This window comes from Ursus maritimus, unplaced genomic scaffold, assembly GCF_017311325.1.
Source record: "Ursus maritimus isolate PB19 unplaced genomic scaffold, ASM1731132v1 scaffold_35, whole genome shotgun sequence".
NCBI classification, from domain to species: Eukaryota; Metazoa; Chordata; class Mammalia; order Carnivora; family Ursidae; genus Ursus; species Ursus maritimus.
Genome location: NW_024426119.1, coordinates 12130081 through 12154072, shown reverse-complemented (window position 1 = coordinate 12154072; position 23992 = coordinate 12130081). Strand labels below are relative to the sequence as shown.

The following is a 23992-nucleotide window of genomic DNA, read 5'->3' as shown; positions in this document are numbered from 1 at the left end:
TGATCCTGACCTTCTGATGGAATGCCCACTGTAAGTTGTTAGCATGTTCCCTGTGACGTCCTCCCCTGTCCAGAAGGAGCTCGACGAGAGCCAGGGCAATCCGTCACAATTCTGTGTTCCCTCGCCCCAAAGCCCCTTGCCTGCCGGGAGGTGCAGATGGAGAAGGCTGAAGGCAACAGCTGCAAACCATATTTTATTTCAGATCCCCTTCCGGGTCCCAGCAGCCCGGCTCTTGCCAGCCCTGTGTGGCTAACTGCCTAGAACCTCTTCGCCTGAATCTCCGTGTGGCTCCTGCAGCCAAGTTGGACTGCTGGCATCGTCCACCTGCATTGATTTCACTCCTTGTGGAACCAGCCTCTCTTTACAAAGAATCTGACTCTTCTCAGTGTTGTTGTTTTTTTAAGGTTATTCCACTGCCATGTTCCCCTTGTCAGACACCCACGCAGATTCCCGATCCTTCCCCTCCCGGGCCCCCGGCCCCCGGGAGGAAGCTGGAGGTGTGCCCTGGCCTTCACTGTTGGGTGGCCTATGAACTGTCCATGGAGGCTAGCGGGGATTTTTGTCTTCTCTGATTACTTTCACCAGAGTAGAGAACACGGTGGTGGACAGTCTGCTTTTGAAGTCAGAGACGTTTTTGAGCTACTCAAATTTGTGTTCCAGTCGTGGCTTTACCACTCACTACTGTTTGCCTTGGATGAGTTTGCTGGTCTCTTCATTTGCAAAACGGGGATGATGATACCAACATTTGAAGGATGCCCTGAGAATTAGTAGATAATATTTATCAAGTACCTAGCGCATTTCTATTATTTTAAAATTGCCTATCCCCTTGTATACATACAGAATTTGTGTGTGCTAATTTGTATATTCCTCTGAGAATAGTGATTTAGGCATTGCTAGGTTTCAGCAAATATTTGGGAATTTTTTTTTCCTGATAACAGTAGAAATAGATTTTTTTTTTCTTTTAGAGAGCGAGAAAAGGAGAAAAAAGGGGAGGGGGGCAGAGAGAGAGGGAGAGAGAGAATCTTAAGCGGGTTCCACACCCAGCATGGAGCCTGATTCGAGGCTTGATCTCACAACCCTGAGATCACGACCTGATCTGAAATCAAGAGTTGGATGCTTGAACTGACTGAGCCACCCAGGCACCCTAGAAATAGATTTTTTAAGTGAAATTGGGAGGATAAGGAAAAGCACAAGAAAATAATACAAATAACTTGAAATGATCATTGTCACCATTTTATCATATAATGAAATTTTTATTTTTAAAAATTTATTTTGCATTTTTTTTAAATTTATTTTTAAAATTTTATTTCAGGTAGGGTTAAGCTATACAAATGGTTTTTATTTTATACTGTATTGCAAAGTTTTTGCCATGAATCCATTTGTTTTTCAGTTGTATGGTTTTTAGTGGTTCTAGAATAATCTGTCATATGGGTATACCCTAATTTACTTAAGAATTCCCCTGTCGTTGAAAATTTTGGTTGTTTCCAGTTTTTCACTACGACAAACTGTAGCTACACATAATCTTCTCACACATTTAGAACTTCTTTTTGAGTAACCTTTTTTCATTAAAATTCAATTAGCCAACATATAGTAGTGTAGTGTTCAATAATTCATCAGTTGCATATAAACACCCAGTGTCACCCAGTCACTTCACATGCCCTCCTTAATGCCCATTTGAATAACTTTCTACAAACAAGCTGCATTAAAAGGGGGAACATTTTTATTTTTTTTTAAAGACTTTATTTACTAATTTGAGAGGGAGGGAGATCACAGAGGGAGAGTGAGAGTGAGAAGCAGACTCCTTGCTGAGCAGAGAGCCTGATGTGGGACTCAATCCCAGGACCCTGGGACCATGACCTGAGCCAAAGGCAGACACTTACCTGACTGAGCCACCTAGGCACCTGAGAGGGGGAACATTTTTATAGCTTTGGATCAATATTGATGCATTTTCTTCCATAAGGGTTTTGCCACATTGAATTCCCATCCATAGTAATCCTCTTTCGTACCTTCTTCAATTCTGAGTATTAATTTAAAAAAAGCCTCCATTTTATTAAGTGACAACTTAATCTAATTGCTTGTTTTTTACTTGATTTTTTTTCCTTCTTGTTTTAAATTTTTTTCTTAAGTTTTTATTTTAATCATGGTGTTAATCACAATAAGTACATTCCTTCATCTTCATCACCTATTTTACCCGTCCTTCACCCACCTCCCCTCTGGTAACCATCAATTTGTTCTCTATAGTTAAGAGTCTGTTTCTTGGTTTGTCTCTTTTCCCCTCTTTGCTCATTTGTTTTGTTTCTTAACTTCCACCTAGGAGTGAAATCTTACAGTATTTGTCTTTCTCTGACAGACTTATTTCACTTAGCATAATACTCTCTAGCTCCATCCTTGTCATTGCAAATGGCAAGATTTTGTTACTGTTTATGGCTGATTATTCCTGTGTGTTTGTGTGTACACGACATCTTTATCCATTCATCAGTCGATGCACACTTGGGCTGTTGCCATATCTAGGCTTTGGAAATAATGCCACTGTAAACATAAGCATATATGTATCCTTTTGATTAGTGTTTTTGTATTTTTTGGATAAATACCCAGTAGTGCAATTGCTGGATCTTAGGGTAGTTCTATTTTTAAATTTTTGAGAAATCTCCGTACTCTTTTCCACAGTGGCTGCACCAATTTGCATTTCCACCAACAGTGCAAGAGGGTTATTTTTTCTCCACATCCTCACCAGCACGTGTTGTTTCTTGTGTTTTTTATTTTAGCCATTCTGACTGGTGTGAGGTGGTATCTCATTATAGTTTTGATTTGCTTTTCCCTGATGATCAGGGATGATGAGCATCTTTTCATGTGTCTGTTGGCCATCTGTATGTTTTCTTTGGAGAACTGTCTGTTCATGTCTTCTGCCCATTTTTTAACTGGATTATTTGTTTTTTGGGTGTTGAGCTGTATAAGTTCTTTTTGTATTTTGGATACTAACCCATTATTGGATATGTCATTTGTAAATATCTTCTCCCATTCCATGATTGTCTTTCAGTTTTGTTGATTGTTTCCTTCACTGTACAGAAACTTTTTATTTTGCTGTAGTCCCAGTAGTTTATTGTTGCTTTTGTTTCCCTTGCCTCAGGGGACATATGTAGAAAAAAGTTACCATGGCTAATGACAGAGAAATTATTGCCTGTGCTGTCTTCTAGAATTTTTATGGTTTAAGGTCTCACATTTAGGTCTTTAATCCATTGTGAATTGATTTTTGTGTATGGTTTAAGAAAGTGGTCTAGTTTCATTCTTTGGCATGTTGCTGTCCAGTTTTCCCAACACCATTTATTGAAGAGACTGTCTTTTTCTCATTGGATAGCCTTTCCTGCTTTGTCGAAGATTAGTTGACCATATAATTGTGGGCTTATTTCTGGACTTTCTGTTCTATTCCTTTGATCAATGTGTCTGTTTTTTATGCCAGTACCATAATGTTTTAGGTACTGCAGCTTTTTAATGTAACTTGAAGTTCAGAACTGTGATTCTTCCAGCTTTGCTTTTCTTTTCCAAGATTGCTTTTGTGGTACCTACATTATTTGTTCTAGCTCTAAAAAATGCTATTAGTATTTTGATAGGGATTTCATTAAATGTGTTGATAGCTTTGGGTAGTATAGACATGTTAACAATATCTGTTCTTCCAATCCATGAGCATGGAATGTCTTTCCATTTCTTTGTGTCTTCAATTTCTTTCATCAGTGATGTGTAGTTTTCAGAGTACAGGTCTTTCACCTCTTTGGTTAGGTTTATTTCTAGGTATTTTATTATTTTTGGTGCAACTGTAAATGAGATTGTTTTCTTCTCTTTGTACTGCTTCATTATTGGTATAGAGAAATGCAATGGATTTCTGTACATTGATTTTTGTATCCTGCAACTTTAATGAATTTGTTCATCAGTTCTAGCAGTTTTTTGTGGAGTCTTTCAGGTTTTCTACGTAGAGTATCATGTCATCTGGAAATAGTGGAAGTTTTACTTTTTCCTTACCAGTTTAGGTGTCTTTTATTTCTTTTTATTGTCTGATTACTGTGGCTAGGACTTCCAGACCTGTTGAATAAAAGTGATGAGGGTGGACATCCTTGTCTTGTTCCTGACCTTAGGGGAAAGTATTTAATTTTTTCCATTGAGGATGACAATTAGTTGGATTTTCATATATGGCCTTTATTAGGTTGAGGTATGTTCCCTCTAAACCTATTTTGTTGAGGGTTTTTATCATGAATGGATGTTGTATTTTATCACATGCTTTTTCTGCATCTGTGAAATGATCATGTGGTTCTTAACCTTTCTTTATTGACATGATGTATCATGTTGATTGATTTGCGAATACTGAGCCACCCTTGCAGTCCAGGAATAAATCCCACTTGATTGCAGGGGATTTTTGTAATGTACTGTTGGTTTGGGTTTGCTAACATTTTGTTGAGGATTTTTGCATCAGTGTTCATCAGAGATATTGACCTGTAGTTCTCTTTTTTTGTGGTGTCTTTATCTGGTTTTGGTATCAGGGTAATGCTGGCCTCATAGAATGAATTTTGAAGCTTTCCTTCCTTTCCTTTTTTTTTTCCCCCTTTCTTTGAAATAGTTTGAGAAGAATAAGTATTACTCTTCTTTAAATGTTTGGTAGTATTCATTTGTGAAAGCATCTGGTCTTGGACTTTTGTTTGTTGGGAGTTTTTTGATTACTGACTCAATTTCTTTGCTGGTTATTAGTCTGTTCAAATTTTCTGTTTCTTCCTGTTTCAATTTTGGTAGTTTTTATGTTTCTAAGAATTTACCCATTTCTTCTAGATTGTCCAGTTTGTTGACATATAGTTTTTCATAACATTCTCTCTCTCTCTCTCTCTCTCTTTCTTTTAAGATTTTATTATTTGAGAGAGACACAGAATGAGTTGAGGGAGGGGCAAAGGGACAAGCAGACTCTCCACTGAGTGCAGAGTCATCCCAGGCTCTATCCTAGGACCCTGAGAATCATGACCTGAGACCAGGTCAGATGCTTAAGTGACTGAGCCACTCAGGCACCCCTCATAATATTCTCCTGCAATTGTTTGTATTTCTGTGGCATTGGTTGTTGTTTGTCCTTTCTCATTTGTGATTTTATTTGAGTCCTTTCTCCATTTTTCTTGATAAATCCAGCTAGCGGTTTATCAATTTTATTGATTTTTTTTTTCAAAAAACCAGCTCCTGGTTTCATTGATTTGTTCTATTTTTTGTTTCTATATCATTTATTTCTGCTTTAATCTTTATGATTTCCTTCCTCCTGCTGGCTTTAGGTTTTGTTTGTTTTCCTTTTTCTAACTCCTTCAGGTGTAAGAGTTAGATTGTTTAAGACTTGTCTTCTTAAGTTATGCCTATGTTGCTATAAGCTTCCCTCTTAGAATTACTTTTGTTGCATACCAAAGATTTTGAACCATTGCATTTTCATTTTCATTTGCTTCCATGTACATTTTTATTTCTTCTTTAATTTCCTGGCTGATCTGTTCATTGTTTAGTAGTATGTTCTTTAACCTGCATGTATTTGCCGTCTTTCCAGAGTTTTTCTTGTGGTTGGCTTTAAGTTTCACAGCATTGTGTTCAGAAAAGATGCATGGTATGATTTCAATCTTCTTGAACTTGTTGAGACTTGTTTTGTGGTCAAATATGTGACCTATTCTGGAGAATGTTCTATGCGCCTTTGAAAAGAATGTGTATTCTGCTGTTTTAGGATGGAATATGATGAATTTATCTGTTATAGCCACCTGGTCCAGTGTGTCATTCAAAGTCACTGTTTCCTTATTGATTATCTGTTCCCGTGATCTGTCCATTGATGTAAGTGGGACGGTAAGGTCCCCTACTATTATTGTATTATTATCAATTAGTTCTTTTATGTTTATTATTAACTGTTTTATGTATTTGGGTGCTCCTGTGTTGGGTGCATGAATATTTATAATTGTTAGATCTTCTTGTTGGATTGTCCACTATATTATTATGTAGTCTCCTTCTTTGTCTCTTATTATGGCCTTTGTTTAAAGTCTATTTTGTCCAATATAAGTATTGATATTCTTGCTTTTTTTTGACATCCATGTGCATGATTAATGTTTCTTCATCCCCTCTTTTTCATTTTGCAAGCGTCTTTAGGTCTAAAATGAGTCTCTTGTAGGCAGCATATAGATGGGTCTTTTTTTTTTTTTTTAATCCATTCTGTCACCCTATGTCTTTTGATTGGAGCATTTAGTCCATTTACATTCAAGGTAATTCTTAACAGTTATATATTTATTATTTCATCACTTGTTTTTTGGTTGCTTCTGAGGATTTTCTCTGATCCTTTCTTTCTCTCTTTAATGCTTTGCTGGTTTTCTTTACTTTGGTCATTCATTTGGATTTCTTTCTCTTTATTCTTTGCATATTTATTAGTGGTTTTTGATTTGTGGTTACCATTAGGTTTGTATGTAATCTCTTCTGCATATAGCAGTCTATATTAAGTTGATGGTCATTTATGTTTGAACCCATTCTTTACTCTTCTCCTTCCCACATTTTAGGTATATGGTATCCTGTTTTACTTTTATTTTGTAAGTTCCTTGACTGATATTTTACAGAAATACTCATTTTTACTGCTTTTGTGTTTCCTATCTTCATACTGTCATTTTTGGTCTTTCATTTCCACACAAAAAATCCTCTTTAGTATTTCTTGCAAGGCTAGTTTAGTGATAACTCCTTTATTCTTTGTTGGCCTAGGAAACTCATTATTCTTCTTCTATTCTGAATGATAGTTTTGCTGGATAGAACATTCCTGGCTGTAGGTTTTTCCCATTCAGCACTTTAGATATATCATGTCACTCTTTTCTGGCTTGGAATGTTTCTGCTGAAAAATTTGCAGGTTTCCTTTGTATGTAACTGGCTGCTTTTGTCTCGCTGGTTTTAATATTTTTTCTTTATCACTGTATTTTGCCGTTTTAATTATACGTCTCGGTGTAGATCTGCTTTTGTTAATTTTTGGGGGGGTTCTCTCTTCCTCCAGGATCTGTGTATCTGTTTCTTTCCCCCAGAGTAGGGAAGTTTTCAGCTATTATTTCTTAAAATAAATTCTCTGCCCTCTTTTCCCTCTCTTTTGCTGGAACTCCTATAATATGAATGTTATTGTGTTTGATGGAGTCACTGAGTTCCCTAAGTGTATTCTCATTTTGCATAATTCTTTTTTCTCTCTTTTGTTCAGTTTGATTACTTTCCATTACTCTGTCTTCTAGGTCATTAATTTATTCCTCTGCTTCTTCCAGCCTGCCGTTCATTCCATCAAGCTTATTTCTCATTTTGTTTATCGAGCCCTTGATCTCTGCTATATTATTCCTCATCTGTGTTAATGGTCTCACTGATACTGTCCACTCTTTTCTCATTCCACTAAGTATACTTATACTCATTGCTTTAAATGTTCTATCAGGTATATTACTTATATCTCTTTACCTTAGATCTCTGGCTATGGCCTTGTCCTATTCTTTCATTTGGGGCAAATTGTTCTGTCTTCTTTTGTCTGTCTCTGTGCCCGTTTCTGTGTGTTAGGAATGTCAGCTATGTCTCCTATTCTTGAGGGTAATGGCTTTATGAAGAAGAGGCCCTCTAGTGCTCTACATTGTAGTGCCCTCTGTTCCTCAGGGCCTGGTGCTTCCTAGAGTGTCTCTGATGTGTGCTCTGTACACTCTGCTGTTGAGTCCTGGCCACTTTGTCCTACAGGCCAATTGTCTGCAGAGGCTCTCTTTGGCTGTTGTGGGCAGTATTTGGTCCTCGTAATTGGGGCATGTTTTAACTAGATGTGCTCTGAGGTCCTTGTTAAATGACACCTGTCACCACTGCCACCAGAACCAAGGCCCTGTAAAACTCCCAGGTCGGGAGACATGGTGTGGACAGGGGTTTGCATCTGTCTTCTGGGGCAAGAGACCTACTGTGCTGGGTCTGAAGCAAGTGCTACTGTAAAGGGTGGTTCTACCAGTGTGTGGGGGCTGGGAGAAGGGAGCTGGGCTTGCTGTAAGCAAGTCAGGTAGCAAGTGTTGATATTGCACTGGTTCCTGCAGGTGGCACTGTGCTTATGCTGACCAGCATGGGAGGGAAATGGTATCAGCCAGCTCTTTTGTTCCATGGGGGTCTCTCTGTGAACACTGCCTCTCTGGGATGTGCTCTGAGATGAGCAACTAACTTCTCCACTCTGTTCCCCAGCTGTTCCATGCTGTATGCCCATGGGCTTTTTGACATGCCTTCTCTCCAAGATTAGCCCCAGTGCCCTTGAGACTCTTCATCCACTCCCATTGATGTTTAAATCTCCAGGCTTTAAGCTCCACTTGTTGCAAGAACTCATGAAAATTGACCCCTTTCTCTTTCCAAGGCAGTTGCTATGGGGATTCCCACCCCCTCAATGTGGTCCCCTATGTGCTAGTCTGTCTCTAACCCTTCTCCACAATCACCCCTCCCTCCCCAGCACAGTGACCGTGATCCATTTCTCTCCCAAGCTGCATCTCCACACTTCCTACCTTCTTTTTTGTGGTTTCTTCTCTACCTGTAGTTGTGGAGTTTGTTCTGCCAGTCTTCAGGTCAATTTTGGGGGTATTTATGATGAGCCGATAGTTATCTACTTATATTTGTGGGAAAAGGCAAGCCTAGGGTCCTCCTACTCCACTGCCCTCTTCTCCTTGCCCCCCCCCAAAGGAAAGTCTACTTTATTATTTTAAACACATTATCTGTTTCTCTTCTTTGCCAGTTTTTTTTTTGTCGATCTGTGATAACCTTCCACATATACAGTATATAAAGTCTTTCACTATCGTAATTGTAAATATTTATCCCTAGTTATTTGCTTGTTAATTTTGTTTACAGTGAGGTTTCTTTTTCTCCTACTTTCCCTCTGTTTTTTAGATGTATCAAAGTCTATTTGTATTTAAAAATGTTGTTCTTTCCCTTTATGAGTTTTCTTTATTTTGATGTTTGTGTTTAAAAGTCATTTCCCTCCCAGGAATCAGAAAAATATCCACCTATATATTCCTAAATTATTAATCTCTCTTAAATTTGTTTTGGCGTGAGTGTGAGGTAGGGATCCATTATTGTAATAGGCATGATTACTATTAAATTATTAAAGCTAATCATAAAAGGCTTTTTAAGAGTCAGTAGATATACATACAAATACCAAAACAAAGATTTCAAATGGAAATGTATTTAGGAGATTTAAAAAAAGGTCTGTGTCTCTTTTAATGAGAAGATTCACTTTGGCAGTTTTAGTTAATTCTAAGTAGCTAACGTGCCATATTTAAATTGCACGTCAAACCTTTTTTGATATTTATTGAGTTGGCTACTAGAAGTGACAATATTTGGAATTCACCTTAACTTCTGTTTCTCTGGATATCTTCTCAGTTCTGTCCCTTCTATCCATCACAGTCCATTTTTGGAGCAACCTGCCCTCCTAAACAGTTTCTCTTTTCAGGAAGCGTGCCTTTGTGGATCTTTCCAGTCTTCTGATGTCCCTGTTTCAGCTTCCATGTCTTTAGTTTAATGAGTCATTCACCTAGTCCCAAAACCCTGGTTTTCTAGTAGCCCTACCTATTTTGAAACATTGTATATGTAGGTGACCTCAGGTAAGACATCATGAAATCTCTGATGACTTGGCAAAATCAAGTATGTATTCAGAGGAAGAGCACTAACCCTTGGTATTTCCTGTTTCAGGAAAAGATGAAAGGCAAGAATAAGCTGGTGCCTCGCCTGCTGGGCATCACCAAGGACTCAGTGATGCGTGTGGATGAGAAGACCAAGGAAGTGCTGCAGGAGTGGCCACTCACCACGGTTAAGCGCTGGGCAGCCTCACCCAAAAGCTTCACCCTGGTATGGACTGGAAACAGGGTCTCAACACGGCCTTAGGCAATACCGTGGTGTGGTAGAGAGAATACAAGCCCAGTGGGTTTCCCTGGCCTTAGAGAGCAATGTGCATAGGGACAGATGGTGGCAGTCCACAGAGGGCGGGGACTGGTCCAGTCTTCTGAGTTCCTGATGCTGTCCCTAGTATGCCCTGAAAGGAAACTTTCTAATGCTCAGAGGCTGATCAAAGACTGCCTCTTCATCTCTAGTTGTTTTAGAAGTTCCTAAGCATTGTGACATCTTGCTGAAGTGTGTTTTCCCAGCCTGCCTGGAAACAAGATACCGTTTAGAGGAAATGGCATAGACTTTGGGGTAGTATTCAAAAGCAGCTGGTCATCTTCCATTTCTGAGAGAATTATGTCTCCTCTCTGAGCCTTAATGTCATTAACTTTAACATGGGAATCATAATATCTATTTCATAGAGGTGCTGAGATCAAACAAGATGATGATGATAAAATTCTCAGTGTGAAGTACATGGAAAGCAGGGAGAATGTAGTCATCCCAGGCCTTCAGACTTCTGAATTCCTCCTCCCAACCTTAATAGTTACTCTTAGCAGATTATAATTGTGTTATTATCTTAACTATAGCCACATTGACCTGTGAGAACTGATAGGGTTGTTATTTTGTAGGGCAAGTTGAGCAACAAGAGAAATCAGTGTTGAAAGTTATCCGTCTCCTAGCACTGCTGAAGTGTACTATTCTCCAGGTCTAGTGGATACTTGAAATATTAGCTTGTCTCTAGGTAAGGTCTCATAATAGGTCATCAGAAAAAAAGGTGTAAGGAAGGATTTTGGAGGGAGTCTTTAGTTATCTAGTTTGATCATTGGTGGATAGACTCTTGCCAGTTGGAACTAATCATCAGGAAGTATACCTTCTTGCCTCCTGTAGTCGGGAGGGGCTCCACCTGCATGTCCCCTAAGAAGGGTGTGTTCATACTTAAAGAACTGCATCCTCATCTTCCGTGGCAGGAAGTTGTGGATAACTTGTAAAAGAGAAAAATCAAATCAATATAAATATGTTATTTAGAAATATTAGAAGAAACTGCTGAAAGGGCTCAAAGTAGTTGCCTTTGGGGGTGGGAGGGATGGAAAGTGAAGATAGGAAGGGGTAGGGCAGGGGCCCACTGTGTTTTGTTATGTACCTTTTAGTGCTATTGGTCTTTGAAAACTAGGTCCAAGTCCCATTTTGTTGAAAACAAAAAGTTGTTTTAAAGATAAGTAAGAAATAGTTATGAGTCACAGTAACTACCTCAAGTACAAGAGAGAATGAATATCAATGATGTTTATTAAAGTTGGATTAAAGTTTATAACATGTCTTATTTCTTTCCACTCTGAGCCTTAATTTAATTTCCAAGTATTTGGAGATTCTCCTGTTGTCTTCCTATTATTGATTTTTAGTTCAATTCTGTTATGGTCAAAGGACATACTCCGCATGATTTCAAGTCTTAGAGTTTTAAGATTTGGTTTATATCACAGGATATGGTCATTCTAGGAGAATGTTCGGTGAGTACTTGACAGGAGTGTTAGGTAAATGTCAGTTAGATCCTGTTCGTTGATGTTGTTCCAGTCTTCTCTATCCCAACAACAGTTGCAGATTTTTCTGTTTTTCCTTTCAGTTTTCATCGCATGTATTTTGAAGCTCTGTTTGGTGCTTACATGTACATTGAAGATCCCTCTGTTATCTTCGTGGAGAAATTGTTTTACCATTTAGTTCTTTTGTTCCTTGTAAATTTGTTTTCTCTGAAATCTGCTTAATCTTAATATAGCCACTCATGATTTTTCAAATGTTTGCATGATACGTTTTTCCATCCTTTTACTTACAACCTACTTATATTTGAGACAAGTTTCTTACACAGTGCATAAAGTTGGGTTGTGCTTTTTTAAAAATCTACTTGGTCAGTCTCTTTTAATTGGCTTATTAAGACCATTTATATTTCAGTCTAATTATTGATATGTTAGGGCTTAAGTCCACCATTTTATAATATTTTTATGTTTATCCCCACCATTTCTTTTTCCTCTGTTTTTCTTGCCTTCTTTTAGGTTACTTTTTCGAGTTCCATTTTGATTTATTTATAATGTTTTTGAGCATATCTCTTTGCTTAACATTCTTAGTGATCTAGGTATTACCATATATGTAAGAAATGAACTATAACCCACAGCTGTGGATGTTTACCACTTCAAGAGAAGCATAGACTTCACTTCTATTTAGGTCTCTTTACAATCCCCACTTTTTGAATATAATTGTTCAAAGAAATACTTCTGTATACATTGAACACCATGTGAGATGGTGTTAAAACTTTTGTGCAACCATAGAATATGATTAAGTAAAGCTCATGAGGTGAAGGATAAGTTACTACATTCCTTTCTATTTTTTTATCTATCCCACTGTTGTTTTCTTTTTAACCTTCCCAGCTTCCTGTTACCATTTTCTTTGTGTTTGAAGTGCTTCCTTTAGCCATTCTTTAAAGGTAGGTAGATCTGCTAAAAATTCTCTTAGCTTTCCTTCTCCTAAGAATGTCCTTATTTCCCCTTCATTCATAAAGGATCATTTTGTCAGGTATAGGATTAAACATTGACAGTTCTTTCTTTTAGCGTTTGAGAAATGTACTGCTACTTTCTGGCCTCCGTGGTTTCAGATTAGAAATTGTCATTCAAGTTGGTGTACATTTGTAGGCAATATGTCACTTTCTAAAGTTCTTGGTGTGGATTTCTCAGGATTCATTGTATTTGGAATATGCTCAGATTCTTGAGTTTGTAGGTATATGTCTTTAATTTGGGGATATTTTCAGCCGTTGTTTCTTCAAATACTTTTTTTTTTTTAAAGATGTATTTATTTATTAGAGAACGTGCGCGTGTGAGTTGATGGGAGGAGAGGCAAAGGGAGAAGGGGAGAGAGAGAATCTCAGACAGATTCCCCACTGAGTGAAGAGCCCAGCACGGGGCTAGATCTCAGAACCCCGAGATGATGACCTGAGCTGAAATCAACAGTTGGTCACTTAACTGACTGAGCCACCCAGGTGATTCTTGAATAATTATTTTGTCCCATATTCTCCTACTGTAGGATTCTGATGACATGAATGTTATATCTTTTATTGTCCCACAGATCCCTGAAGGTCTGGCTTATGGGTTTTTTGTTTTTTGTCTTTTTTTGAGTCTATGTTCTTTTAGCTGTTGAGATTAACTAACTCTGTTTTCAAGTCTACCGATTCTATGCTCTGTCATCACCACACTACTTGATCATGTAAGTTTTTAAATTTTGGTTATTGGATTTTTCAGTATTATAATTTTTATATGGTTCTTCTGACTTATTTCTCTGTTGAAACCTATTTGTTTCAGGAGAATTTGTAATTGTTGAAACATATTTTATGATGGCTGCTTTAAAATTTTATCAGATAATTCCAATATCTGATTCATCTCAATATTGGCATCAATTGATTATCTTTTCTTATTCATATCATAGTTGTTTGGTTCTTGATATGAGTAGTGATTTTTTAAATTGTATCTAGACATTATGGTTATTAAGTTAGGAGACTCTTGATCTTACTTAAATCTTCTGTTTTATCATTCAGTCATCTTATTTAGATTTAGTGTAGTGTTCTGGTCTCCTTTTGTGGGATTTGTAGTGCTGCTCTGGACTGTTTTGACACTGCCGGGTTCTTGCTCAAAACTTGATGGCACTGTTTGTGAAGGCACTTCCTTGGACCACCTGCTATTGCTGGGTGACCTTTTTGGGGATAGGCTGAAGCTTCTGGGCCTGTCTCTGTTTATGGCATTAGGTGGAGGTCAGGAAGACATAAGGTTTCACGTGACCACTGTTGCAAAAGGACCAGACCACCTTCCTGTCTGGGTTGTGGAGCTGGGGCTGGGGCTGGGATGGCCTGGGCTTTTACTACTCTGCAGCTGCTGGTGAGCATCGGCCCAGGTTGTGGAATGGGTTTGAGGCTCGCAGATAGATCTCCATTGGGCTCCTCCTCTCCTGGTCCTTTGGTGGAAAAGGTACAGGCTTTTGAAACCCTGCCTGTGGAAGGTTCTGGGTTTCAGGCACCCACCTGGGGGTAAGATATAAAAGAAAACCTAAGAATTCATGAGAGTATGATTTCTCAAGTACTGTGCTCCCCAGTCAATCTACCTTTCCAACTGTCAGAGCCCTTTGACTATTGTTTGTTGAACAAATTTTAGAGTATCCAGTTGTGTTTAGAGGGGAAGAGAAGGGAAAAGTGAGACTATGCCCTTTTGTTCCAGGACTAGACCTCTTTACCTTTAAAACTGTAGCTATATGATGTAGTTATATTTCTTCTAATGCTGTTTGTTTTTTTTTTTTCAGGATTTTGGGGAGTATCAGGAAAGCTACTATTCAGTACAAACCACTGAAGGCGAGCAGATATCCCAGCTGATTGCAGGCTACATTGACATCATCCTCAAAAAGGTATTTCCTACTGATACAGAGTGGAAAAGCTGCTTTTTTTAAAAACACTGTCTTAGGTGATGCTGCTGCCTGGGAAAAAAACAACAACACAAAACAACCCTAATTCGAGGTACTTGATTCACTAATTTAATCTTAATGTTAAGATTGCTTGAGTGTGCAGTCTTTAACCTCAAGATCCTACAAGAATTTCCATTTTAGCTGCAATTCATATTTATATTATTACTGCCAGGTAATGAGCAGTAGTGCTTCACTTAGCTAATGAATGGGACTAGTTAACCCCTCAGCATCTTCCTCTCTAGGGAGTTAGGTGATGCTTTCCAGCCTCTTTAGAATCCTAGGTTGAGGGTCTGAAAATGTTCTTCATATTTTTCATGAAATTTTTTGAAGTAGGCTCCGTGCCCAGCATGGAGCCCACCCTGGGGCCTGAACTCATGACCCTGAGACCAAGACCTGAGCTGAGATCGAGTGTCGGATGCCCAGCCGACTGAGCCACCCTGGCGTTCCTCGTGAATGTTACCAAATTACCAAATTTCATGAATTTTTACCAAATTTCTACCAACTTTAGTGGGGATATATACCATAGTGGCATACAGACAGACTACCGAGGACTTCAAGATACAGCCCACTGAAATAACCAGGTTCAACTAGAACGTCAGTGTCTGTGTCTTGATTTTAACTGTTGGAAATTTAGTGGATGCGGTAAGAAACACAGGAGGCGCGTGTCTCTGTATTGTGTCAAACAATGTATTTATTTTTTATTGTTACTTTGAATTTTTCACCCATCACCTACTTGGATACAAAGAATTTTGGGTAAACCTGAATGTTTTTGCTTTTGTAGCTCCTTTTAAAAGGTATCTTAACAGGTTCTTGCATCAAACCTGCTGAGTTTACTTTTTGTTTTGTTTTACCTCAGAAACAAAGTAAAGACAGATTTGGATTAGAGGGGGATGAAGAGTCGACTATGCTGGAAGAGTCTGTTTCCCCGAAAAAGTAAGTATTTTTAAGAAAGTGCTGGAAAAACCGGCCTTCTCCCTAAATGGGCAGGTTTCCTTGTGCCAACTGTGGGGTCTGTTGCCCTGAAGTCCATCAGAGGGGGAGACAGCAGTGGGTGATGTAAATGAGTCTTGCTTCTTGAAGGGTGGTCTCCAGACCATCATTATCAGTGTTGAGTGTATCTTGTTGGGGGAGGAGGCTGTGGATTTCAGGGAGACACGGAACAGGAGGTAACTCCATCTTTAGACACAGTGAATGTTCATGAATCCTGTTCTGCAGTTGCTCATTTAAAGCTCCTAACATGCGTCATTTTCGTCAAAGGCTGGAGAGTAGGCTTCTGTTCGGTTCTGTGCCTTTTGGGGCAGAGGTCTAGCAGCGGAGGAGTTACTGTTTATAAAACGCTCGCTGTATGCCACATGTGTCATGAGGCAGTAAGGGGAAGTGGTTAAAACATGGACTCTGGAGCCAGACTTCCTGGGTTCGAATCTTGAGTCTCTCTCTCTCTCTTTTTTTTCTTTTTTTTAAGCGAAAGTGGGGTGGGGCAGAAGGGGAGGGAGAGAATCTCAAGCAAGCTCCACACCCAGTGCAGAGCCCAACGGCAGGGCTCGATCTCACAAGCCTGAGATCATGACCTGAGCTGAGATCAAGAGTCAGATGCTTAACCAACTAAGCCACCCAGGTGCCCCTTGGGTCTCTTTCTTAATGTGTGGGCTTGGGGACATTACAAATTTCCTCTACCCCTTCATCAACTATAAAATGAGAAAAATGGTAGTACCACCTTACAAGCTTTATTTTGATGATTGGATTATTAATAAAGCGCATGAAACAATGCCTGGCACATCATAAATATTTACCGTTCTGAACATCATCATTTTCAATTCAGAACAGTCTCAACCCCATTTTATAGGTAAGAAAACTGAGATTTATTAAAATTAAGTAAATCTAATAAGTGGTACTTTGGGGAGATCTGCACAGCTGCTCCCCTTATGTTACGTAGAGCATTGTGATAATAACTTTACCCTCTGTGTCTAGCATGCTGTCTCATTTCACCCCGATAACAACCCCTGATGTAAGGGGTAGACCAGATGTTACTGCCTGTGCATGACAGAGGAAACCAAAGCTCATGGAAGTTGCTGCAGATGCGCACGTGAGGCAGAGCCAGGAGTTACCTCAGATCTTGTGATGTTTCTTACAGTACGCTGCCAGAAAGTTTTAGCAGATTCAAGCATATTGAACTTGCTAAGTCATAGTAATTGCTTCTTGAACATTTCCATACTCTATCACCTTGTCCTGATTTGCTTCATAATCACCTTGAAGGTGCTTTTCCATTTGTCCCCTATTTTAGTACACAATTTAGAACCAAACCTGATATGTGATGCATTTCACGTATGTGCTACCCTCTTGAAGAACACCTTAAGTCCTTGGAATTGTTAATGACTGTTAGATGGAAATCAGTAAGCTAGTGCTTTCTGGCAGGGTGAGTTGTTCCCCTCGAGGACTCTGCTGCACTTGTCCTTCTAAGAGCAGCTGATTAAGCGTCTGAGCCCAGAGCGCTGAAACTCTTTAATTGCCTTTTACCACTGAAGCCCCTTCCCACTGCCTGGAGCTTCATGGTGGGGTCTGATCAAGGCAAGTAGGAAGAATGGTCCAGGTTGGTTTCCATCACAAGACCTGCCACTTCTCCCTGCATTAGACATGGGCTGAGATCACAAGACACAGCCGACTTCCTACTAGAGTCCCCACATCTACCCTTCCTAATGCCAACCCTTCCACAAACATTCCTCTTCTTGCCTGCTGTCTGGTATCCCAGCATGGCTCATGAGCTTTGCCCTGTGCAATAGGGAATTATCTGTGATGGTTGGAGAACCTGGGACAGAGGCCTGGTCCATTAATGCAGCTGCTCACCAAATCTACCCCCCACCACACACACCCACCCGCCCCCCCAGACTCTCCCTGTATGGGGTTTGTCCTCTGGGCTGCTGCACAGACAGTCCACCTTCATATGCTCAAAGTCCTTACCACTCGTTGTACAAACATATATCAAATGTAAAAAATTGATTTTTTTTTTTTTTTTTTTACTAGATGTCCCAGGAATCTTCCTAGACTTTTGTTGAAATCATCTGGAGGAAGTGCCAAAGTCTGTCCTATCTCAAGGCTCCAGAGGTGTTTAAATGCCCTCTGTGGTCAGTAGCCTTGGACCTGGGGGAGGAGAGCTAACCTCTGGGAGAGTCTCTTTTAGTTCTTTTCTACACTTCTTTCAGTCTGAGGCTAAATGACCTATGTCCCCACTGCCTAGAATAGAACCTGGCCCGCAGTAGGTATTTGTTGAATGAATGCTCTTTCAGGTGGGATTTACCAGCTAATAGATCAGTGCATCCAGAACTTGTACCTGCGCCTTGAACACCATCGTTCTAGAAACATAACAATGGCCAGAGGGCAGGGTAGGGGGTTGGTCCCCAAGCAAAGCTAATTGCATACCATCATGAACCAGTTGGGCATGGTTATTTATATTAATAAGAAGGTTATTCTCAGGGTTCTCCTGAGTATTTTGGTGCTGCTTCATTCACAGTTCCGTCTGTATATGCCTCTTTTGAATTGGCCTCCACAGCACAGTGCAGCCAACAGCTGTGACAACTATGGTATCTTAACCATGTGAGTGGCCACCCCGCAGTGACCAAACCCCTGTCCCCTGCAGGTCCACCATCTTGCAGCAGCAGTTCAATCGGACCGGAAAGGTGGAGCACGGCTCCGTGGCACTGCCCGCCGTGATGCGCTCAGGCTCCAGCGGGCCCGAGACCTTCAACGTGGGCAGCATGCCCTCACCGCAGCAGCAGGTCATGGTCGGGCAGATGCACCGAGGGCACATGCCCCCGCTGGTGAGGCTTCCCCCACGCTGGCCCTGGGCGCCAGGACGCTGCCTCTGATGTACAGGGAGAGACACCAGGCCTGGGGAGAGCTTGTGTGCGCCATCACATTCTCACTCTTTCTCATCTGAGCCATGGCTCTTCAGCTGCCTGGTCCCGGTGCCTGGCTCCCCAGTGCTCTCTTTAAATGGGGTGTCTTAGTAACTCCCTTGTAGGATCACAGGTGACGTCTCCACGTGACTGGTGATACAGACGTAGAGAGCCCTGCTTCCCTGCCTTAACAGCCTCAAGCTGCTAATTAGCCCAGCGTACCCCTCAGCGGGTCTGAGAAATAGACAGGGTCTGTAGTGATCCACACTTTCCCCTGAGCGGGTCTTTGCTGCTTGCCACTGCTGGCCTGCCTGCTCAGGAATCCTGTGCTGCTGGGGAAGAACTTTATAAAAGCTGAAAAGCCTGAAAGCTCAGAAGTAATTTGACTCTGAAGAACCGTGTTGACTATAGGTTTGCGTGAAATCCTTTCTTCCTTACTAAGCTCAGTTCTGGGGTGTAACACATTTCCTATGCATGAGATCGTTTGTCCTCAGTACTCAAAGAGTGGAGTAGCCCCCTGCAAGGACTCTTTCTGAGTCTTCTTGTCAGCTAATTAAGCTCTCCACACTCTCCTGATCATAACCTCTCTACTGCATACACCCATATTGAGCATTCTATTAATAACAATCTCTATTTCCAGCCTCTGCTTGAAATGGGAGGTGCTTGGGGATGTTGAGAGACACTGTGGGCCACTCTGTCTTGAGCCCGGAGTTCAGTTTGGCCTTGTTTTGTGTAAAGGGTGGTGTCAGTCCCTGGAGAGAGGTTATGACCGCCTGTGGTCTTCTGCCTTTGCAGACCTCGGCCCAGCAGGCCCTCATGGGCACCATCAACACAAGCATGCACGCTGTCCAGCAGGCCCAGGACGACCTCAGCGAGCTGGACTCACTGCCACCCCTCGGCCAGGATATGGTAACTATTTATGGTTGTCATTCAGTGTCTCTGCCTGGCACAAAGCAGGGCTTTGCATTCTGTCGGTATTCAGCTGGGTGAATCTTTGTCCAGGTAGGTGAAGTGGAAACTCATGGTTTATTTGTTTATTTGTTTGTTTTCAATATATTGGGTCTTTGTAGTGAGGTGGTACCCACAGGTGAGGTGCTACTGGGTGTTGGCAGTACCTCTCAAGGACCAACAGCTTGGACTCTGGAGTCACATGATCTGGGTTCAAATCCCAGTTCCACTGTTAGCCGGCAGCTTATTCTCTGTAAGCTTCCATTTTGTCACGCATGCATGGGGCCTTATGAAGACTTGGCCATCCAGTCGTGTGCAGAGTTCTTAGCCCACTACCTAACACATAGTGAGAGCTCAACGAGTCGTAGCCGTTATTATCAGTGCTTCTCAAGCGTTAGCATGCATCAGTCACCCGCAGGGCTTGTTAACACAGAACACTGGGCTCCATCCCCTTTGTTCTGACTCGGTAGGTCTGAGGTAGGCCCTGAGATTTTTGCCTGTGCAACAAGTCCTCAGGTACTCTGCTGCTCTCTCGGGACCATGCTTTGAGAACAGCTGCATTACTGTTCAGCTCTTCAACAGGGCAGGGTAATTAGGTGCCTTTCTGGAGGTGCTGCTGCATGAGATTATCTAGCCCCTTCCTACTCAGACTGTGGCCCACGGGCCAGCAGCATTGGCAATACGTAAGATCTCTGGAGAGGTGTGGAATTTTAGGCCTTACCCCCACCTTCTGAGTCAGAATCTGCATTTGCATGTACTTCCCAGCTATTTGGTGTGCACATTAAAGTTCATGAGCCACTGACTGGCACTGTCCTTCTCAGCCTTGCTTTGCACATTACAATTACCGTGGAGCTTAAAGAACCAAGCCGGAGGCCCGGCTCAAACTAAAAAAAATCCTGTCATTGAGGTTGGGGCCTTCTTTTTTCATCTCCCCAGGTGGTTCTAATAGGCAGTTGGGACTGAAAAGCATTCCATTAGGACTGACAGGGCCATCCCAGGCCAGGGCCAAAATGCAGTATGGGGCCTCATCTTGCCCCACCAGGGTAACTGTCCTCCAAGGCGTCCCTGAATGCTGTGATTTTCCTTATCGTGCTTGTCTGCCTGCAGGTGCTGCTATACTCAGTGCTTTGTATCCCAAGTACCTGAAATCATTAAGCATTCTTCCTGGGGGAACGTCAGAGTGAAAATACAGAAGGCAGACACCCTCCCATATCCTGCACTATTGTGAGATGGCTTGACATAGGACTTAACAGTCCTGCTTCACCAATTTTTAAAGCATTGGTATACAAAAAAATATTATTAGTGCTAGACACATCCTAAATCTCAATATTTTGGGGGTGTGTTGGGGAGCAAATCAGCACCATCTGTTGCCACAGGGTCATCATTATGAATGTAAATGATCACTTATTGGCTAAGTCCAGAAATGCCAGGAAATAGAGAGTTTGCTAAGGCTGTTGAATTCCTACAGTAGAAGAAATGTAAGGCACAGGACCTAGATGTCATTTGTCCCAGGTCATGTCACTTGTGGGTGGTGGAGCTAGAACAGAGTTCTTGAGCCACCCCCACCCCCAGTCCTTCCAGGAAAGGTGCCACATCTACACCACATTCGTGTTATTAACAAGAGACGGTCTTTATGCTGACAGAGAACACTCGTGGGCTGCAGTGCCCTAATTCTAACCCTGTTCTCTAAAAAACAAGGCAGAAATTAGCAACAGTTGTTGGTGCTGTTGTGCAGTATTAGTATGATGCATAAATTCCTGTTCTTTATTGAATTTACCTAAATAAAACCATGTAGAACTTTTCTAAGATCCTGAAAGCTAGATTAAAAACAGTGGGGGCAGCATGGAGGCCTCACATGCCATTGAGCATCAGTGAGTGAGCCAGGGGTGTGTTAATGAGCTTGCTTAAGATGGCCGGAGGGCCTCGTTGGTGCCGGCCCGGGAGCAAGAGTGCAGACAAAATGCTGGTCTCATTTCATGGCACGACGTCTCTGGTGTCCCGGGCAATCCCACGCAGTGACTGTGTCATGCACTTGTCTGGTTTTTGCAGGCGTCGAGGGTGTGGGTTCAGAATAAAGTCGACGAGTCCAAACACGAAATCCACTCTCAGGTCGATGCGATCACAGCTGGAACAGCTTCAGTAGTTAACCTCACTGCTGGTGAGTCTCTGAGGGCTTCGTGCTGTGTGGTGGTTTTGCTTTAGAAACAATTCCTGTTCTTTGATTGAAACAACAGATTTTCATAGCATGAGAGCCTAGTCTATTTTTAGATACTCTGAGAGCTCTGGGCACTTTTTCACACAGACCCAGGAGAAAGGTGGGGAACATCTCATTCCTTTCCACTGATGTCGTGCATCCTTCATCAGCCCTTACGTGGCTCTGCTCATTGTTCACCAGTCTGCTGGGCGAACTTCAAAATGTTCGGGAGCTAGGTTCTCCCTTCTGGGAGCTTATAGTCTCAGACGGGTTTTGGAAGAATAGATCCATCACGCGGGCCTCCCTGCCTCTTGTCCCACAGTACGCTCGTGGCACAGCAGGTCTCCCACCTCGCGCTGTCAGGTGAGAGCCCGCAAATGTCTCAGCTTCTCCGTGCAGCATTTCAGTGCCTCAGCTGCTGACAGGGACCTAACAGAAAGGGCCATGGGACACCAAGACTCCCTTCAGAACTGTACAGGGGCTCATGCTCAGTATTTCAGCGTAGGAGGCCTCGGGGCGAAAGGACTGGGGAGGAACAGTGCCTTGAAGGCAGGGAGCCCAGCGTCACCCTGTGCACATGCAGCTCTGTGTCCGACTCCTGCAGAGTGATGGCTGATGCCATCACCCATCTGGGCTCTCCTCACCCTTCACGGCCCTCCTGTGATGGTGACGGTCCTTCTCTGTCCCAGGTGACCCTGCAGACACTGACTACACAGCAGTGGGTTGTGCAATCACCACCATTTCTTCCAACCTGACGGAGATGTCCAAGGGCGTGAAGCTGTTGGCGGCTCTGATGGACGACGAGGTGGGCAGTGGGGAGGACTTGCTCAGAGCTGCGAGGACCCTTGCGGGGGCAGTGTCGGACTTACTGAAAGCCGTGCAGCCTACTTCTGGAGAGGTGAGCTCTTGGGGCCAGTGGTCACTCAGGTTCTGATGAGGCAGGTGCAGCCTTCAGTACACAGGGCTCCTGCTCCGAAGCTGTTCCTTCCATCCTCGTGGGGCATGTTACCATACTGTGGCGTTTGGAATTGGTGAACTGGGTACGGAGTCTGTGGTTCAACTTGTGGAATGGGTTGAGCTATTAGTAGGAAACCTCCCTGTCCCCTCACCCCAGGGTACTTGATTAGATTCAACCTCAGAAACACACACAGTCAATACACATTTGAAGGGGATACAAGTTTGTGCCCTAATTTCCATAAAGTGCCTATCACCTTCTTACCCACTGAGCAAGACTCATTAAATGAACATATCAAATCAATCCACCTATGACTGGTTTGTGAGACATCAGGCATTTCCTTGCACAGATTTTACCATCTGGCAGATAGTCTGAGACTCTCCTCATGGTGCAGGAGGAGGCCGGTCCGTCAGGATTCCTCTTGCTGCCCTGCTGTGTGATTGCACTGTGGAGGAAATGCATTTTCTTTCCAACCAATGTGTGTTTTTCTAGCCTCGACAGACAGTTTTGACTGCTGCTGGAAGCATTGGACAAGCCAGTGGGGATCTTCTGAGACAGATCGGAGAGAATGAGACTGATGAGCGATTCCAAGTAAGATACTCGCAGCCCATAATTTTGGAAAGGAGTCTAAGCAATGGTCTAGACTCAAACAGGGAGAACGTATGAAAGACCAAGTCTTCATTGAGCTGTCAAGAATAAAACTGAGGTGGATTTTCTTGGGGGTGGGGCCTTTGTTAATTTTTTTTTTAATTTTCGGTTTAAAAAATTCACTTCCCTTCGTATCGTGCATTCATTGTTGTAAAGCGCTTACTTAACTATTCTTGCTGGTCAATATGCTGGACATTCATTAAACACAAAAGTGGAGGGAATAATGCCATGAAATCCCCTGTGTCTACCATCCAACCTCTGTAGTTATTGACTCGTGGCCAGGCTTGTTTCGTCTTCTGGGGACGGGTTTTAACTGCATTATTCTGGAGTCCGCATAAAAGAGAGGACATGTGTGCTTCTGTACACTGTGCTCACAGATAGCATAGGCTCTCCTTTGTAGTCAGAGGTGGGTCTGTTTGCTGTGTCATATCCAAAATCAGTGTGGTGGGGACTTTTTTTTCTTTCTGTCACCTTTCTTCTTCGGTACCAAGGATATGTGCCACTTGTCCTCTGCCGTCCAGCTGTAGCCCCTGCTCACAGCTAGCCTGATGCGCTGCCGGCTCAGATAGGAGCTCAGCATGTCTGCCTCCGTTCCCGGCCACCACAGATGAGGGGAGCTCCAGGATACGCTGAGCTTGCCTTCTTACGTCCCTGTGGGCAGATGCCCTTCGTGCCTTTCTCCTTCTCGTAAGACCTAATTTTAAGTAGTATGTAACTACATTCTAATCCCACTGACCGTTTGAGGCCAGGTTCTCTGGAAGATGCCCTTTTCCAAATCCTATGTCAGCTGCACTAGTGGGGAATTCTGTAGCATTCAGAGTAAAAAGATCATTCCACTTTACTGTAGAATCCAAGTTTCTTGCTTCATGAGTTTTGTATGCTGTTTTCTCTGGAACTGCCAAACTCCGTCTACACAAGATGCGTCAGTCACGCTAAGACATGGCCGTACGTGCCGTGATGCATGGAACTTGCATCCCTACATGAGCTTGT

The 23992-nt window shown here is 42.1% G+C and overlaps 1 protein-coding gene across 1 annotated transcript in view; it reads left to right on the top strand.

Moving 5' to 3' along the window:
- Positions 1-23992, top strand: part of TLN2 (talin 2) — a 249186-nt gene that overhangs the window by 91996 nt on the left and 133198 nt on the right. Inside the window, exons 10-17 of the mRNA XM_008706048.2 lie at positions 9697-9852; positions 14209-14310; positions 15224-15300; positions 17999-18179; positions 19053-19166; positions 21255-21363; positions 22089-22297; positions 22847-22945. Coding sequence (XP_008704270.2) covers positions 9697-9852; positions 14209-14310; positions 15224-15300; positions 17999-18179; positions 19053-19166; positions 21255-21363; positions 22089-22297; positions 22847-22945 — 1047 coding nt within the window. The remainder of the gene's footprint in view (positions 1-9696; positions 9853-14208; positions 14311-15223; positions 15301-17998; positions 18180-19052; positions 19167-21254; positions 21364-22088; positions 22298-22846; positions 22946-23992) is intronic.